This window comes from Salvia miltiorrhiza, chromosome 2 (genome assembly GCF_028751815.1).
Source record: "Salvia miltiorrhiza cultivar Shanhuang (shh) chromosome 2, IMPLAD_Smil_shh, whole genome shotgun sequence".
In the NCBI taxonomy this organism is placed as follows: Eukaryota; Viridiplantae; Streptophyta; class Magnoliopsida; order Lamiales; family Lamiaceae; genus Salvia; species Salvia miltiorrhiza.
The window spans coordinates 70,136,515-70,153,814 of NC_080388.1; the positions used below are offsets into that span (position 1 = coordinate 70,136,515).

General features: G+C 36.1%; 3 protein-coding genes across 3 annotated transcripts; all 3 read right to left on the reverse strand.

Moving 5' to 3' along the window:
• Positions 1 to 5,964: 5,964 nt before the first annotated feature.
• LOC131008786 (pentatricopeptide repeat-containing protein At4g36680, mitochondrial) lies at positions 5,965 to 9,029 on the reverse strand. Its single transcript, XM_057935813.1, has 2 exons — positions 7,555 to 9,029; positions 5,965 to 6,398 (listed from the first exon to the last, which is right to left on the reverse strand). Exons 1-2 carry the CDS (start codon positions 8,815 to 8,817, stop codon positions 6,396 to 6,398), a joined length of 1,266 nt encoding a protein of 421 aa, XP_057791796.1. The 5' UTR covers positions 8,818 to 9,029; the 3' UTR covers positions 5,965 to 6,395.
• A 1,148-nt stretch (positions 9,030 to 10,177) lies between these two features.
• Positions 10,178 to 10,941, reverse strand: LOC131008788 (psbQ-like protein 3, chloroplastic). The gene has a single exon (XM_057935815.1). The coding sequence runs from the start codon at positions 10,735 to 10,737 to the stop codon at positions 10,195 to 10,197; it is 543 nt and encodes a 180-aa protein (XP_057791798.1). The 5' UTR covers positions 10,738 to 10,941; the 3' UTR covers positions 10,178 to 10,194.
• An 803-nt stretch (positions 10,942 to 11,744) lies between these two features.
• On the reverse strand, positions 11,745 to 17,044 carry LOC131008787 (protein LONGIFOLIA 2-like). Its single transcript, XM_057935814.1, has 5 exons — positions 16,105 to 17,044; positions 15,747 to 15,814; positions 13,129 to 15,177; positions 12,901 to 13,048; positions 11,745 to 12,709 (listed from the first exon to the last, which is right to left on the reverse strand). Exons 1-5 carry the CDS (start codon positions 16,241 to 16,243, stop codon positions 11,883 to 11,885), a joined length of 3,231 nt encoding a protein of 1,076 aa, XP_057791797.1. The 5' UTR covers positions 16,244 to 17,044; the 3' UTR covers positions 11,745 to 11,882.
• Between the last annotated feature and the right edge of the window lie 256 nt (positions 17,045 to 17,300).

Genomic DNA, 17,300 nt, shown 5'->3' on the forward strand with positions numbered 1-17,300 from the left:
AAATGTCTATTTTTACAATGAACCCTAATTAAATTATACAGCTAGAAAGTCCCCAAAAGCTATGATGATCTCATAAAAGGTCATTTGTTTCACTTTATCTTATAATATCTCGTATTTTAATTACTATCATCAATACATGTTATATATGTGTATATGATGAGTGTGTGTGTCATTAATTAAACCAATATTTATAAAATATTTTCAAGTTAATTATTTTTTAGGGGATTTTCAATTAATTCTTGAGCATATATATATAAAAAAGCAAGCTAGAACATATGATCCATATATATATATATATAGGAAGAGGTTCTGATAAAAACCTCTGTTAAAATGAGAACTATGAACCTAATCTTGACCTTTTAAATATTAGATCCAATGGTTAGGATTTAGTCAACAAAAGAAACTGTGCATCTATTATATTTTACTGTGCAATTAAAAAATATACAATTTATGCAATTGAAACCAACAATGCAAAATACTCAAGCAAATCGAAATTGTGCAACTATGCAATTGAAACTGTGCATCTATGCAATCGAAATTGTGCATATGTAGTTTAATCACAGCCCTCTATTTTATTTAAATCAATGGTTTTAAATTGGTTCATAGTTTTCATCTTAAGAGGGGTTTTTATATTAACCCTACCCTATATATATATATAGGGGGCCGCTCCAATGAGACCCCCTAATTTTAGTTAGATCTAGGGCACGATCCGGTGCGTTTATTTTATCAATCCTATGGCTGATATTGTATCTGGAGGGTGATTTTTTTTCGCAGGGTTCGAATCCTGGAGGGAGCAGAATATTTTAAATTTTGTTATTCATCAGTATATACGTCCATGTTCATCAGTATATACGGCCATGTTCATCAGTATATATGTCTTATTCATTACGAATTTTTTAAATTTTATTTTTCATCAGTATATACATCTTGTTCATTAGATATACGTTTTGTTCATTAGTATTATATGTCTTATTCATTGTCCTAGTGTTTCACGAAAAATATGGGGTCTCACTGGAGCGCGCCCCTATATATATATATATATATATATATATATATATATGCATGTAAGAATCCCCTTTAACCTAACCAAAACCCTATATATAGAAACATGTCAGACGATCAACTGCTCCAAATTAATCATCAATATTAATAATCTCCATCAAATTTCTCTCTTTTTTTTCGGTAATAATCTCCATAACATTTATGTTATGGGAATATTCTCCTTTAACCTAACTAAGACCATATATATAGAAACATGCATGTCAGACGATCAACTACTCCAAATTAATCATCTATATTAATCTCCATCAATTTTAATTTCTCTCAGTGTTTTTCGGTCATTTTTTGATATATATATATATATATATGTCTAAACTCTAACATTTATGTTATGGGAATATTCTTTCAACAGAGAGAAATTCAATTTAACAGCTGCAAGTACCATAAAAAGTAGCCATATGCATTCAAAATCGAACCATACCACCATTACTATTAACAAAAGAAATTAGGTGATAGAGTACAAACCAACATTAGGTTGTACACCTACACCAACTCGTACTCGATCTACCAAATTCTGTATAATATATAATTGTCAAAGAATTATGGTCTAGGACCACAAAGAATAATTATTTTCATAAGTGGATCACAAATTAAACTTAATTTGGATTAATATCAAAGTTAAGTTTCCATTTTTCAAAAATATATAGACCACCACTTTTCCATGATATTAACATAATAGCACCCAATATTTGATTTCTTTTATAAATCTAGGCCGAAAATTCACATGAAAATAAATTAAACGAAGTTGTTTCTTATCTATATATTAAAGCAAAATAAATCATATCCTATGTGGCATCTTATAATCACTCCATTCTAATTTTCCTCAATTCTCATTCATTCTTATTTTTTTCTAAATTTTAATCAATTTTTATATCTAAAAATCATTAAAATTTTAAAAATCATGATATATTTAAAAATTAAATATCTAAAAACTCATTATATAAATATTCCAACAAAATAAATTCTATCCTACGTGGCGTCGTAAAATAAATTCTAAAAATCAATATATATCTAAAAACTATGAAATATCTAAAATTCATTATATTAATATTTCACAAATCAAGAAAAAATTATTTTTATCCATAACGTAATTAATAATGCATTTGATACATAAATGTTTAAGAATAGAGCTATATTAGCCCCTAATGAGATGGTTGATACTATAAATGATTACGTCATGTATCTAATGTCTACCAAAGAAATGGTATACTTAAGTTCAGACAACATTTGCAAAGAAGATGGACAAATTGACCTCGATGAACAGGCATTCTCAGTTGAATATCTCGACACGATCAAGTGTTTAGGATTGTCGAGTCATGAGATTAACTTGAAAGAGAAATGCATAATCACGTTTCTCAAAAATATGATCAATCTAATGAGCTTTGCAATGGCACCAGGCTGATAGTAACTTAACTTGGGGAAGACGTAAGTGATGGCAAACTCATTTCAAGAAAAAAAGTGCGCGCAAGAAGTTTTCTATATGAGTTTTAATTCGTTTTGCTATGTCGACAATAAATAAAAGTCATAGATAATCTCTTTCAAATGTAGAATTATACCTATCGAAACCTATTTTTAATTATAGGCAACTTTACGTGGCAATCTCATAAGTCACTAAAAAAAGAGGTCATACGCAAGACGCAACAACTAACGTGGTGTATGATGAAATTTTCGATAGATTATGTGGTAATTGCAAATTTCATAATTTATTCAAACTTTTAAAGTTTAAGTCATTAGTGCTATTATCTAGTAGTTTATTCTTTTCTTATTATTTCTTTTAATTACTGGTTCCAACTACAGACATATAATATAGTTACGTTTCAAATAATTGTTTCAATTTCTCTTTTAATATTTTTCGGATTGAAACTCTCCTTACATATAAATTTCATAAGATATTTAAATAAATATTATAATTTTTTACTTTAAAATAATTTCATTAAATTCTTTATTTTAGTTAAAAAAATCATAAAACAAAAAATATATTAATAATTTTATAAATTTATATTTTAATAGATTCCGTCGAATTTCGACGGGTCCTTACCAGTTGACATGAATAACATCATTATTTTTTTTCAATGGTTGCCAACTCAACTTTCATGATCACAATAATGGACCCAGTCTAGTCTAGACATGAAAACGAAAGCAATTTATTGTAAAATTTTCAATATATAAAAAAAACGCAAGAGAGATTGTGAGTTATCAAATTGCTGCGGCCTAAATTTGCCCTTATCAAACCTCAGGATTTCATATAATATATATATATATATATAGGGGGTGGGCTACCGTGAGAGCACATCTTAAAATAAGAAATAAGAGCAAATTTTAATGTATGAATTTTATGTAGAACACATATGAATTCGCTGTATAAAGGTATGAATTGTGAAAAATAATTTTTTGCTACCTTTGGGATTCGAACTCAGGACCATAAATCCATCCAACAGTATTACGAATCAACCGTAGATCTTGATGATCTAAGGGCTGAAAATGATTCTTATTTTATATCTTAAGAAATGCTCTTATTTTAGCTCTTCCCTATATATATATATATATATATATATATATATATATATATATATATAAATATATCATCTAATAAAATGAATCCCTGATCAGAAACATGAAAGAGAAACCTATATAAACTTTACTTCACAATAAAAATGCAGATTTATTTGATGTGTGGCTAATATTTAATTGGTGGCATTGGCATCAACTGGAAATCTTGATTATATCATAGTACTGTATGAGTATATATTAATACGTGTGTGACTGTGTGTTTCGAAAGGTCGCAATTGCATGCAGAAACAGCAGAGATAATGAATAAGAAATAATGGATGATTCAGAATTTTGTATTTATATATCGTCTCTTTCAACTGTCACTTGAGCCATTGCAGTTGGATTCTGCTTATTGCGCCAATCACTATCACAACCCAAATCTCTACTTTATCATTTTATTTATTTCGCCTTTCTGAAACTGTTTGTAGAAATTAATTGTAAATTTGTGATCAATCGGAATCTTTCAATTTAATTCATCAGTCACGGGTTAACAATTTGATTGCTTAAATTGATCAGGATCGGATGTTTTTGCACGAGGAAATCTTAAATTATAGTGCGAAATTTGATTGAAGTACATCATTTTTCGTTGAATTATATCTCAAACTTTGACCCCAAATATAGTGAAATTTGTAAGATACGAGACTGTTTTACAAGTCAAGATTCGAATTCAATACAATAAAACGATAATAAAATTACAAATATAATTAAATATAATATGGCTAAAAATCACGACTTATTTTACGAATTTTAACTAGCAATATGATCTCACAAAAGTATTTCTAACTCGGAGCAGAGCAAGGGCATGAAGGGGCGACGCCGATTGCAGTGTCGGCCTGGGCGGATTGGCCGAGGAGCGAGCGGCAAGGGCTTGAAGGGGCAAAGGTGAGGTCCAACTCAGGCGGCGCACTGGACCGCCGAAGAGAATCAACAGATATGAAAGAGTGTGAAATGCGACGCCTCCCTCTCAAGGATTCTCTGATTGAACTATGAAGAAGTATAGTGTTATTAGGGTTTTCAATTTTAATAAATATAATTAAAATTAATAGTGTTATCGGTTCAGTTCGGTGCCCAACCGAAAAAAAATTGGGAGAACCAAAATCGAACCGATTTTTTGCGATTTCTATTTTCAAAAATCGAACCAAAAATCGCACCAATGTCTGCAGAACCGCACCGCACCAACATGATGCGGTTCGATTTATGCTCACCTCTTTTTTTTTTTTTTTTTTTTTTGATCGGGCAAAGTCATGTTAGATGTTAGTAATAAGTTCTCTATCCACTCCAAGAACCACCTTATTTCTCCATTCACCAAATCCACCTTATATCTCCAATCTCCAATTCGCTCCCAAGAGGGATCGAACCCGAGTCACTTCACTTAAGTGAGGAGGGCTAAGCCCCCTGGTTATTTATGCTCACCTCTAATAATACCGTTTTGTTGTTTAATTGACTTTTATTTAACAGATTTTGTGGAGTCGGAAAAATAAAATGTCTTGTAAGAACATGTACCGCCATTTTTTTAATTATTAAAACGCCTATTTCAAATTAGTGATGTTAAACAGTCACATTGTATTTTTAAAAATAAAAATAATACTCCTATATTGGTCATGTCATAGTTATTTTTTTGTAACTTTTATTAATTTTTTTAAATAAAATAAAAGGAAAAGTACAAAAAAAATATTAAAAAAATGTACAATATAAATAATATAATAATATAATTAAATTCTATTTTTATTTTTAAAAATAAATTAAATAAATATCTTTTTTCTTATATATTTTGTGGGTGGTCACAACGTGGCTGCATAGATTTATTGAATCAAATATGAAGAGCATGCAAAGAATCCGCCAATAATTTGTGGACATCCCATTTTCCCTTAATTCTATCAAGTAACATTGGAAAAGAAATAACGAAAAATGTGAACATATTCACTGGACAAGGCTACAAACTGACCATACCTGAAACATGTGGCCATATCATAAATGCAAAAATGTAACCCAATTTTATGTGTCACGATTTTTGAGAAGATTATATGTTAGCCCATTTTCAACCTACCATGCCATTTTCAAACTGAAACTGACAATGTGAATGCAGAGTTTATCACAACTGTTTCAACTTTATTTTATATATATATATATATGTGTGTGTGTGTGTGTGTGTGTGTGTGTGTCTGTATTACTCAAATGAGATATTTCTGTGTACATACAATTCGGCACTTTGTTTTGGATAGTTTCAAATTTAGTGTACATTGTGTATTTACCTATAAATGCATTCTCAATATAACTGATAATTCCTATAAAATTATTTCAAAACAAAAGTTCAAAACAAGGAAAAACACCAGTATGTAGTCGTCGCACATCTGATAACTATGAAAGGATAATGAATTCGTCAAAGATGAATATGCTTCTCAATTAAAATGAGATTTTTTAGGTAAAACCCTAGAGAAAACCAATAGGACTTGGAACATATTCAAAAACTAACAATATTAGAGATATCATTATTACTATTGGACGACATAATTAACAAAATGGGGGGACAATCATTGGCTTCAAAAACCCTCAATCAAACTTTCGTTGTTGAAATGGCAACAATTTAAGGTGTACCTCCCAAAGAACACAATAGGCGTGCCAGAACATGAAAAATGATGTAGACGAAAGACTTAACCTGGAGTCGCCCCCTAGCCTTGGTCCAGATCTGCAATTCTCAGCATGTCTGCACGTCTGAAAGACAAGTTTCCTCTTGCTAACCAGTCCCCGTGCAGTCGAACACCTTTCCAGCAATCCATTGGCCTCTCTTACTGCATAAAGTACATCAAAATGTTTCAACATGGGCAACAATGTTGCAAGATTATGATTTATGGCTTATTTTTAATTGTCCCACCAGCTACCCAACCTACTTACCAACAGCAGAGACAGTAACCTACAATATTACAGCAATTGAAGCTGGATAAAGCATGATTTTTTCTCAATTAAATCAAATATAATATATTTACTTGTCAGTGTTAAGAACTACAATGAAAAGAGCACAATCAACAACCAGAAGAAATATGATATATCATATCATATATATAATGAAAAAACAGCTGAGAGCTTTAGCTCCTCCAATTTTGAATCCTGTCGTGGATGTACCAACTCATTGCTTTCTGCTTTACATCATTATGAGTAACACAGGCATGTTATTCCATGCCGAAAGCAAGTAAGCTTCACTCAAGCTAATAAAGACCCTCAGCAGAAGTAAACACTACTGTCACATTTTCTCCAAGTATACAAACAATTCTTGCATTCATATGAATCTCATGTATGCAACTTTATCTTACCCGCAAACTTCTGCACGAGTGATTGTTTACAGAGGTAAAGGCAAAGAAATCCAATTTTCAATGTGCATCAACTGACATGAACCTCCAATTCAGATATTGTTAAGACATGACTGAACATTCCTCTGTCTCAAGTCAAACCAAACAGAAGTACCTTTAAGCTATTGCATATATGATATTCAATGGGAACTCTATGTTGCATACAAGTTGTATTACATAAATATGAATTTTTTGTCCAAACCCCCTTTCCAGTAGATAACATCATAAAATCAATAGTTAGTCAACCGAAAAGGGGAAAGTCCACATAAATTCTCAGAAATGCCTATTGAACTACTAAAAGAAGACTTGCACACATAAATAAGGAATCTAAACTACTATCAGTAAGATAAGAAATTCTGATAAGTCGGAAGCTCAACACAACAGCCAACCTGAAGACCAATACCAAACATACATAAAGAGAATAACTAGCAACAGAAAGGTTCAAATCAATTCGAAAAGTTGAAGACTTGTGAACAGCAAGAGATTGATGTTCTAAGCATCTTCAAGAACTATGAGGACAATTCACAAATTCCATCTCACAATCAAAAGGTCTAAAGAGTATAACCTAAACCTATTCCATAGACCAAGCTCATGAACTTGCCTTCTCCGATTCAACATCAGAACCAGCTCCTTTTTCCACCTTGCTAGCGGCAACCTCCTCTGTGCCAACACGAGTCAAACCAAGCTCATCCACGAGTTTGCCCCAAGCCTTCAACAGATCAGGAGGGAACTTTTTATTCATAGTCCGAACCATAGCTTTAGCCTCAACCATACGCTCCATTTTGTGTAACCCCGTAACCAAATACTTCAATGTGTTGAAATCGGGAATCTTGCCCACTTTCACACTCTTCTTAAAGATCTCATACGCTTTCACATACCGCCCTGCCTTACACAAATAGAACACCATAGTCCTAAAAGTGGTAGCATTCGCCCTGCCTCCTTTTGCCTGCAACAGATCTCCACATACCTTCTCCGCTTCATCCATCATACCATTTACACAGTAGGAAGTGATCAAATAGTTGAAGCTTATGCAATCAGGATTTATACCAGCGTTCTGCATTTCCTCAATCATAGCTTTCAAAGCTTCTGGCTTATCACGAATTTGTGAAAGCTTCACATTGTAAGACCCCGCATCCAATTTGATCCCCTTTTCCTTCACCATTTCATCCCAAAATGCTTCAGCCTCATCAACCCTCCCAATCTTATACAACGCGAGTAAAATTGTGCTAAATGATACCGCTCCAATCTCAGCCCCCTTCTTCTCCATTTCACCCAGCGTCTCCTTCGCCTTCTCAGGCGATTCCATCTCACAATAAGCCTTAATCAACATTCCATACGAAAATTTATCGGGCACCAAACCAAACTTTTCCGGAAATTCATTGAAATAAAGAGGCACGCGATCATAAGCCTTGGAGTTAATACAAGCTTTGAGGAGAGCATTGAAGGATAGAGTCGAGCGAGGGGTACCGAAATCAGTCATCTGATTGTAAGTAGTGAGCGCATTGTCGATCATTCCGGCGACGCCGTAAGATTTGATGAGAGAGGAGACGAAGGGCTCCTCGGTGATTTGGGGATTGGATTTGAGGGATTCGAGGAAGGCCTCGATGTCGGAGAAACGGTGGGATTTGGCAAGGCGGCGGACCGCCAGCACCTGGATGTGGCGGGCGGAGGCCGGTGGGGCGGCGGCGTCATTGGCGCCGGCGAAGGAGGAGTAGACTTTGATTGCCTCGTCGGGATCGTATACTTTTCTAAGCCGCTTCTTAGCTTCAGAGATGTTTGCGAATTTGGCGGTGGCAGGCTCGGCGGCGGCGGCGGCGATGGTTGAGAGGTGGCGCGCACGGCGAAGAGCGAGGTAGAGAGACATTGTAATTTAGGGTTTTTGAGTAAAGTGAGATAAAATGGGTGAGGGTTTAAGGATTGAAGCAGCAGCAGCTAACACTCACCTCTCCCCAAATACAAATCCTTTAAAATAATCAAACATTTTAATTTTTTTTTTTTTTTGAAGGGGAAATCAAACATTTTAATTAGGCAAAAGGTTCGAATACCCCAAGTTTCCAAGTTTTTCAGTTCCCGTTTGAGTTTCGTTTAATGAATGTGGTAGATCAAATTAGTATGATTCGAGGATAATTAAATAATTTATAGATGATAAATATTTATTTAATTAGATTATTAAAATATTGATTGAATTATTAATTATTAAGTTGAATAATTTTTATCAAGAATGTTATTGTTTAAGTTAAATGTCTTCTAAATATGTTAATATTGAAGTTAGGATTATTCTTACATTATAGTTCGAATTTTGATTGTATAGGATTTTCTACTTCAATATTAAGAATATTAAAAGTATAGTTTGTGCTTTATTCATTGTCCATTTAGTGGGATGAGTGAAAAAAATCGGCCAACTCATGCTAATGTATGATTTGTCAAAAAATTTGATTTGTATTATTAAATAAACATACAAAAAATATAAATTATATTTATAATATTTATAAATTCAGGTAAGTTTACCATGAGATCAGAGTTTAGTAATAATGTCTCATTATTTGAGTTAAGCTCACTATTAATAATATTTTAAATAATTAATTTTTCTTAAAAATATATGAAATATTACTAGTGGAATGTTCGAATATAGTAATTGGAACATTATTAATGTGATAGAGGGAAGTAATAATATTGACTTTTCAAGGTTAATAGCAGTTTATGACATCAATTTTGATTTTTTTTTTTACTTATTTACCATCATTTTTAATTTATTTCAAAATATTTAAAACTTAACAAATTTGTTTAATTTTGTTTTGTACTAAAAGTTTCGGCATCAAATATTTGATTAGGTTTATCATAAAATATGATTCTTACGTCGCAACTTCATTCTTTGAACACTTTAATCCGAGAAGCATTATGGGATATCCGACGTAGAAATCTTTTAAGTAGGCTAAAATTTACAAAATATAGGATATTTAAAATAAAATAAAATCGAAAGCATAAACTTAAACAGAAGTAAAAATTAAGTTCATCAACTGTTATTAACCCCGATACTAATTTATTACTCCACTAAAAACTTAGAAAACTGGTCATAGGAATAGACTATTATGGATGGAGCAAGCATGAACAACAACGATAAGATAAATTCAACGTAATGATTTAATGAACTCTTTTCTAATAAAAATAAAAATTTGCAGTAAATATCATAATTTATGCATTGAGTAAACTCTATTCTCATAATATACGCCACAAATTTGATTTATTTATTGAAAAGTGCAGACAAAATATCATCAAGAGACAAAAGAATGGTACGGTAGGACTCCCATACCCTAATCCTATCCTTATCCCGAGCCGCGTAATCCAGCCTCGTCACCGCATTGAACAGATCGGCGTAGAGCTTCCTCAGCCTCGGCCGCTCCGCCGACGCCGACGCCTGAATCATCGTATACACGTCTTGTTTGAGAAGCGCCGAGCTCCTACGCAGCAGTTTCTGCGCCTCCCTCCACGACTCCGCCGCCAGCAGATCCTTCACTCCGATCAGGCTTTGCGCGTGGGACCGGATCCCGGACTCCGCTTCTTCCACGGTCTGGTCCGGCACCGTCAGCCGGAAATCGAATGCGGCGGCGGATTTTGTGTGCTGCGTCCAGAGGAGGACGGATGTGAGTAGTATGGATGACCGTCTTGTCGCGGCGGTGGTGGAGGAGGGTTTGGTGAGGGGATGGAGTGTGTGGAGGAAGGATGATGGAGCTGGAGCTGCAGCTGCTGCTGCCATTTGGTTTTGAGGGAATTTCAAAGCGTTCATTGCTCAGGATTTTTTATTCATTTTGATCTTCTATATATTTTTAAAGGTCAATTGTTAGAAATAACAAAACGCCTATGTGATTTTGTTATTTTTATATTCTTATACAGGTATATATTTAAAATAGTCATTTTATTTAAATAAAAATCAATTATAGTCATAAAAGTTACTCCTACTAAACACTCCTATATTTTTTATTAGTATTTTATTTTGAAATTTACCAATAATTTAAAATTTTGCAAAATTTTATTTTAAATTATAAAATTGAAATTTGAAAAAAAAAATCATAATTATGAATTTTTTGTGGAAAATTATATTCCACATAAAATTCATAAAACCGTTTGTATTTTAAAAGTGGTTTGTAGCTTAACCATTTCCGAATATGTACGAATTCATTGTGAAAATATATGAATTTAAAAATTAAAATTTTCGAATCTTATGAGATTCGAACTCAAAATCATAAATTTATCGAATAAATTGATGAATCCACTATAAATCTTTATGATCTAAGGGCTAAGAATGATTTCTAATTTATATTCTGAAGTGGATTTATATTTTAACCGTTCCCTATGTGTTTATGTGTATTATTTGTAAAATTATCTTATGGAAGTAGTTTAATAATAATGATATACTCAAGTTTAACCTTTAGGTTTGTACTATCATTTTTCTTTTTACCTATATTACTTTCTCTCTTCATTTTCTAAACTTCAACTTTACTTGTTCACTTCATTATTCTTTAATTTTTGTATTCGATATGTTCTAGTTATGTAACATTATAACCTACTGAACATATATAATTATTAAATCAATTTGTTTATTATGTTTTATTTATATGCATAAAGCACAAATAGACTTCTTAGATTTAAATACCCCTCAGCTTTCACTAGCCCATGTTGGACTTAACACAACCATGCTACAACATCAATTAACATACCACTCTAATCCAATCCATACAAATGATACCATAACTAGTAAAATTAACTCAGTCATGAATGTGATTCTTGAATAAATTTGCAGTTAAATGTTAATCTTCATAAATACTCTATAATCAATTCACAACAGTTTCCTTTACAATCCAACCAGCCAGTTCCTATCTAAGGTAAAACAAAGAGAGGATAATGCAAAACAGCAAAGCTCAAGGATGCAAATTATTTTGCAGAGAGTTTACGGTTACCTCGTTTAATTGTCAAGCCAGCAGACTCTCCACGCACGATCTCATCGACTAAATCCTTAAAAACGAGGCGTTCAATGTCAAGAACGACTCCTGAGACATCAGCATCGAAGCTCATCCAGTTGTCTGACTGGAGCAGGACGTCGTGGCAGAAGATAGTCTTCCAACCGTCGTCCTCTTCACCCGAGCAGCATATTGGACTCTTCGTCTCGAGCTCTTCAATCTCACAACACAGTTCTTTGAGCAGATTCTGAGCATTCAGCACCTTCCTCGCTAGCTTAATCGGCCTCCGCCAAGGCTCGGACTGTGGAGGTGTGGAGGCCAGTTTTCTAGCAAGAGTCTCGTTGACAGTATCAAATATCAACTTCCTCTGCAGTTTCTCACTTGTTGCCAATCGGGTTGTGGTTTTGACTGCACACTCGTCTTTTGATGAAGCGCTCGCCTTTGTCTGTTCCAAGACTAAGAACAACTCGGGGTTTATAGGATGGCCGGATGGATGGAACTGGAAATCCGTCAGGTTTGAACCAAGATCTCGAAGGAGGAGACCCGAAGCCAATAAGATCTCGGAAATGTATCTGTGGTCCGGATTCGTGTTCTCACACAATGAGGCAATGTAGTCTGTGCGCGCTTCATCATGGCTGGAGTTGAGCCTCCTGAGCTTCTGAACTAAGTTATCGATGTTTTGAAGTTTCTTCCTTGTGTAGTCAAATGTAGAGCTAGATTCCATGGAGCTGGAAACGAAGCTCTCAGTTGAGCTCTGCTCCACAGCATTCGAATCCCTCTCGTTAACTGCGAGTACATCCACTGAAATAAAACACAATCGGACTCACTCACAATCGGACTCACTCACAAGTTAAAAAGGATAAGCTTCAGCCAATTGTAGCTTGCAGAAAATGCATTTGTATGAGTAAGAGAGTCAATAGGTAGATTTAACACATCTACTAATTTTATTTGGTGACATACAAGTCAACATGCAGTATCAATTAAAATCTTACCTTTGAGGGTCTTCCCTGTATACTTTATAGGAGAAGGAGAATCGTGTGCATAAGCTGCATTATCGAGAACGGAGATGGGGCTTGAGTATTCAGGAGGAACATAACCAGAATCTGCCGCCTCTTCCTCACTCAGCATCAGGGTAGAATTCTGAGTAAACGATAAAAGCAAGCTCAGAAAAGGAATAGGCCAAATATACTGCATACAGAAGTACAGAAAGTATGAGCAACCTTTTCTACGACACCAGATCGTATAAACTGAGAAGCCTTTGAGGATGAACTATCCAAACTGGTTGCCCCTGGAGATCGTTCAGAGCTATTGAATTCGACATTTCCAGAGCGCCTTATGATGGTTTCATTCAATTCAGCAGAATCCTCAATATCATGGGAACTTGAGTTTCTTGATTCAACGCTGGCCTCGCTCAGTTGCTCATCGCTTTTCTGAGGATAGCTATGCTTCGGTCTCCGTCTTCCACGAGGAGAATTGGACTCGACCTGTTGCTTGTTTGGCTGCTTTCTTGATTTGCTTGAATCAGGAGGAGTGGGAGGTCGAGACCTTCTCTCTGGTTCGAGCTTCTTTTGTTGCATTCTCGGGCTGACTGATCCGGAGATCTTACCCAACACTGCAGACCCCTCTTTGGCCAACTGCTGGGACTTGGTAGAAGTTTGTGTGGTCCTCAAAGTTCTGTTGTTGTTTTTCGTACCGACAGAACTTGGAGCACTCTCTCTTTCACTAGACTTCAAAACCGTATCTTTGGATGTCCTGCCACTGTTTGAACCTTTTCTATTGTCGGCAGATTCACTAGCCCGAAGATTGGGTTGACTAGAAAAGCCACCAAATGAAACTACAGAACCAGCGGGTATACCAGATTTCTCGGCAAGTTTAGCCGGTTTCATTATCACGATAGGAGAGTCGTGATTTTGTGCAGCAAGGGCCTTTCTCCTTGTGATAGCAAGCACTTGATCAGCCAGTGGTTTTCGCCCGTCTGCTGATCTTGAGGAACTTACAAAAAATTCCTCGTGTTCCTTATGACTGTTGAAATTCGAACCTTGCCCGTCTTTTGGTGTTTCCAAGAGTCCTTTTGCCTGCATTGCTTCCAGTATCTGTTTAAGTGCTCTAAGATCCTTCCCTGACTGCGTGAACTCAAGATCTCCTAATCTCTTCTCTATCTCACTGTAAACAGAAGGAAACACCGTGGGAGCCTTTGCAGGAGCTCTTGCACTTCTGGATGCAGGTTTCTGGGAAGTCCTCATCCCGTCTGTCTGCTTCCACGGTGCTGGTTCAATGGGAAGCCACGACATAGGTTTCACTGAACCATCAGAATTCCTCCATCGTGGCGAGATGGGCTCCTTCCACGAGTTCTTTGAGGGACTAGATGGTTGAACTGGTTTGGTTTTATCTGATTTCTCAAATGAGCTCGATTCATCAACAAAGCTTTCGTCTTGATAACTCCTAGTAGAACCCATCTTGCTGTCACCGGATGAAACAGAATCGGGTAGTGAGTCCAAACCCATCAGCTTTGCAACGACGCTAGGAGGGCGGGCTTGAACCTTCCCCTCAACCACATCGCAATTTTTCTGCATAGGTTTTGAGAGGAAGTTGGACTTTGAGTCAGCACCCAGACTCCGCATCGAGCTCTCCCTACTGTCCAATGAAAGTCTTGGAAGGTCTTTAAGCTTCAGAGCGGGATTGGAACCATCTGCGCGGTTTGTTTCCCTTCCATCATAAGAAAACCGAGGGGTGTCTTTTGGGATTGAAAAAGGGGTGTCTTTTGAGATTGAAAAAGATGATCCATCTTTGTAATGGTACGATGATGATCTCAAAAGTGCTCTAGGTTCATTGTTTTCTTGAAGCTTAGCAAGAATTCTAAGAGATTCCTTGATGTCAGCAGGCGTGCTCCGCTTCTTGTCACTATCATTGGTTTTTGATTGTAGCCTTGGTGAGTCTCTGTACATGAAGGGAACTGCAGCTCCCTCGGTAGGCTTGGCTTTCACCGATGAACCATGAGTTTCCCTATAAATTGACTCCTTCACCAGATCCCGAAGGTCAACACTTTGTCGACTAAATTGGGGAGATGTGTTCTGCAGGCTCATTGCCGGGTCCCTTGAAGGAGTTTCGGGAAAAACCATTCTGTCAAATGATCCAGCTTCCAACTGGGTAGCTTTGTTACAGTCAAGGGAAGAGAACGAGGATGAGTGGGATGAAGAGGAGAATGAAGGCCTCGATGATTCAATGGAGTATCTTTGCCGGTCTTGCATATTCTTGTAAGAATACTTATCCTGCATTATCAAAACGTCAATTCACCTCAGACTGATAGCTATGTTCATGGTAAGATCAAAATCACCTTGACAAGTACACGACATTAACATTATTTCACCCTCATATGGAAAATGCTTAACTTAAGAGCCTAATTACATCTTGATATTCATTGGCACGCACAGTTGCAAGTTCGGACAACTTATGGGAAGATGCAAATCATGAAACTAATAGCCATGATATAACTATTCGATGCTAAAGATGTGATAACCAAGATTAGGCTGAAATTAGAACCACAATACCACCAGCAACAAATGTATATTCAAAGGATGGTGACATTTTCATCTAAACCATAAGAGGGCATATGGAAAAACTAAACGGATTATGCACTTCTCTCAGGATACAATAGAGTTCGTCGTGCACTTCACAAAACTTAAAAACAACATAAGATTTCATGCAAAAGAATTGACAGAGATTTCAATGATCCAAAGTCCAGTATAAATATTTTCGTCTGTGGCAGCCAGCACAAGCAAACACACTATTAAGCAACACATACCATATAACTTAATAACTCAAGGTTCAGAGGCTTTACCAATGATGAGGGCTTCGGGTTTGCACCATTAGAATCTCTCAATGTATCACTACTGATGTGGGAACTTCCTGCAGAAACACGACCATCCGATGCTAAGATACTCGCTCTTATCAATCCAATGACAACTAAGAACGAAACGAGCGAATTTCACAACAATGCAAGACGACATTAAGAATGATGATTCGTTCTCAAGCATACAACAAACAACAAAGTCATTGAGTTCAGTAGAGCATTAGCAGTATCAGTGAGAAAATGGCCATAACCAAAATGGTAAATAATTATGCTAACTTTCCTAAAACAAACAACACTGTCGAAGAAAGCCACAAACACTCCAAAATCGATGTAAGTAAATGTTTACCGGGAGGCGGCGGCGGCAGCCTCTTGGTGGTGTTGCTAAGCATGTGTTGGCGATCAAACATTTGAAAGATCCCAGTCATACACCCTATTTGCAAATCTGGATTCTCATCTGTTAAAGAATGCAAAAGCCTCGCTGCCATCTCTCTTCGATAATTAAACCAAATTAGCCTTCCCCCCCTACCCTACCCCACAAATTATATGCTACCAACTATGCCTATTCATCAACAGCTCTGCAAAACCAGAATTTACGCCGTATATTCTTGGTCATCCTCGACAAGACGCCAAAACGCCTCCAAAAAGGTGAATAAAACCAAATCCTTGAATGATGTTTACAGCACTGCAAATAGCAATCTTCTTCAAAAATCACTTAACGTAATCATGTCATCATCACTGCACTAAAGCAGCCAGCTCCTCTCGATCGAACCCAGGAGTCAAATACCACTAAATCTATCAAAAGCCCTTCAAAATTGAACTCATTAATGCTCCAACACACCAATGTGCAAAATCAGATCTTTGTCGTGAAAACTGCAGTACATCTCCAGCTCGAATCAGAAAAGGAAAGAAATGCGAGAGTATGTAGAGATAATTTGGGTCCCCAACACGATTTGAAGCAGTGGAGAGACTAGAATACTGCGAGAAGGGGCGGTTCCAGATCGGAGACGAGAATGTGTTGGACGAAACGGGTGAATGGAAGTGTGAAGAGAAGAAGGAAATGCGGAGAGGGCAGAAGCGGTCAGTTGTTGGAAGAGAGTATGGGGCATGATCCATGTGTAGAGGAAGCCATGATAAGAGAGAAAAAGCCAAAGATGAAAGGTTAAAGGAAAAAAAGAGTATTAAATTGTGAAGAAATGAGGAAGGAGGGAGGTGAGGAGGCCAGCAATGCAACTGCCATGTGGGATAGGGTATGTGGGTGTGTGTGTCTGCATTTACATGTGATTTTGGGTAAATTCTACCCTACACCAGGGTCGCCGGCACTCCTAGATCGGATGTGCGACACGTGTAAAGGTTAACTTTATGGCTTTGAATAAATTTAAAGCCAAATTAAACATAACGATGTTAACTTCCGTTTAAGTAATCATTTGTAGTAACCCCATTTTTCAAAGTTGGTCTGATCTAGGTTCAGTTGTCATTCCAATCACGCATTTCGATGAGTTTCGGCAAGTAAATTCGGCAAGCCAATTTAAATGCTCGGCAAAT

Coding starts and splice junctions, on each gene's coding strand:
- LOC131008786 (XM_057935813.1), bottom strand. CDS start 8,817: ATGTCTCTCTACCTCGCTCTTCGCCGTGCGCGCCACCTCTCAACCATC.
- LOC131008788 (XM_057935815.1), bottom strand. CDS start 10,737: ATGAACGCTTTGAAATTCCCTCAAAACCAAATGGCAGCAGCAGCTGCA.
- LOC131008787 (XM_057935814.1), bottom strand. CDS start 16,243: ATGGCAGCGAGGCTTTTGCATTCTTTAACAGATGAGAATCCAGATTTG. Junction 15,815..16,104: donor GCTGCCGCCGCCGCCTCCCG/GTAAACATTTAC, acceptor GTGTTTCTGCAG/GAAGTTCCCACATCAGTAGT. Junction 13,049..13,128: donor GATCTGGTGTCGTAGAAAAG/GTTGCTCATACT, acceptor TCGTTTACTCAG/AATTCTACCCTGATGCTGAG.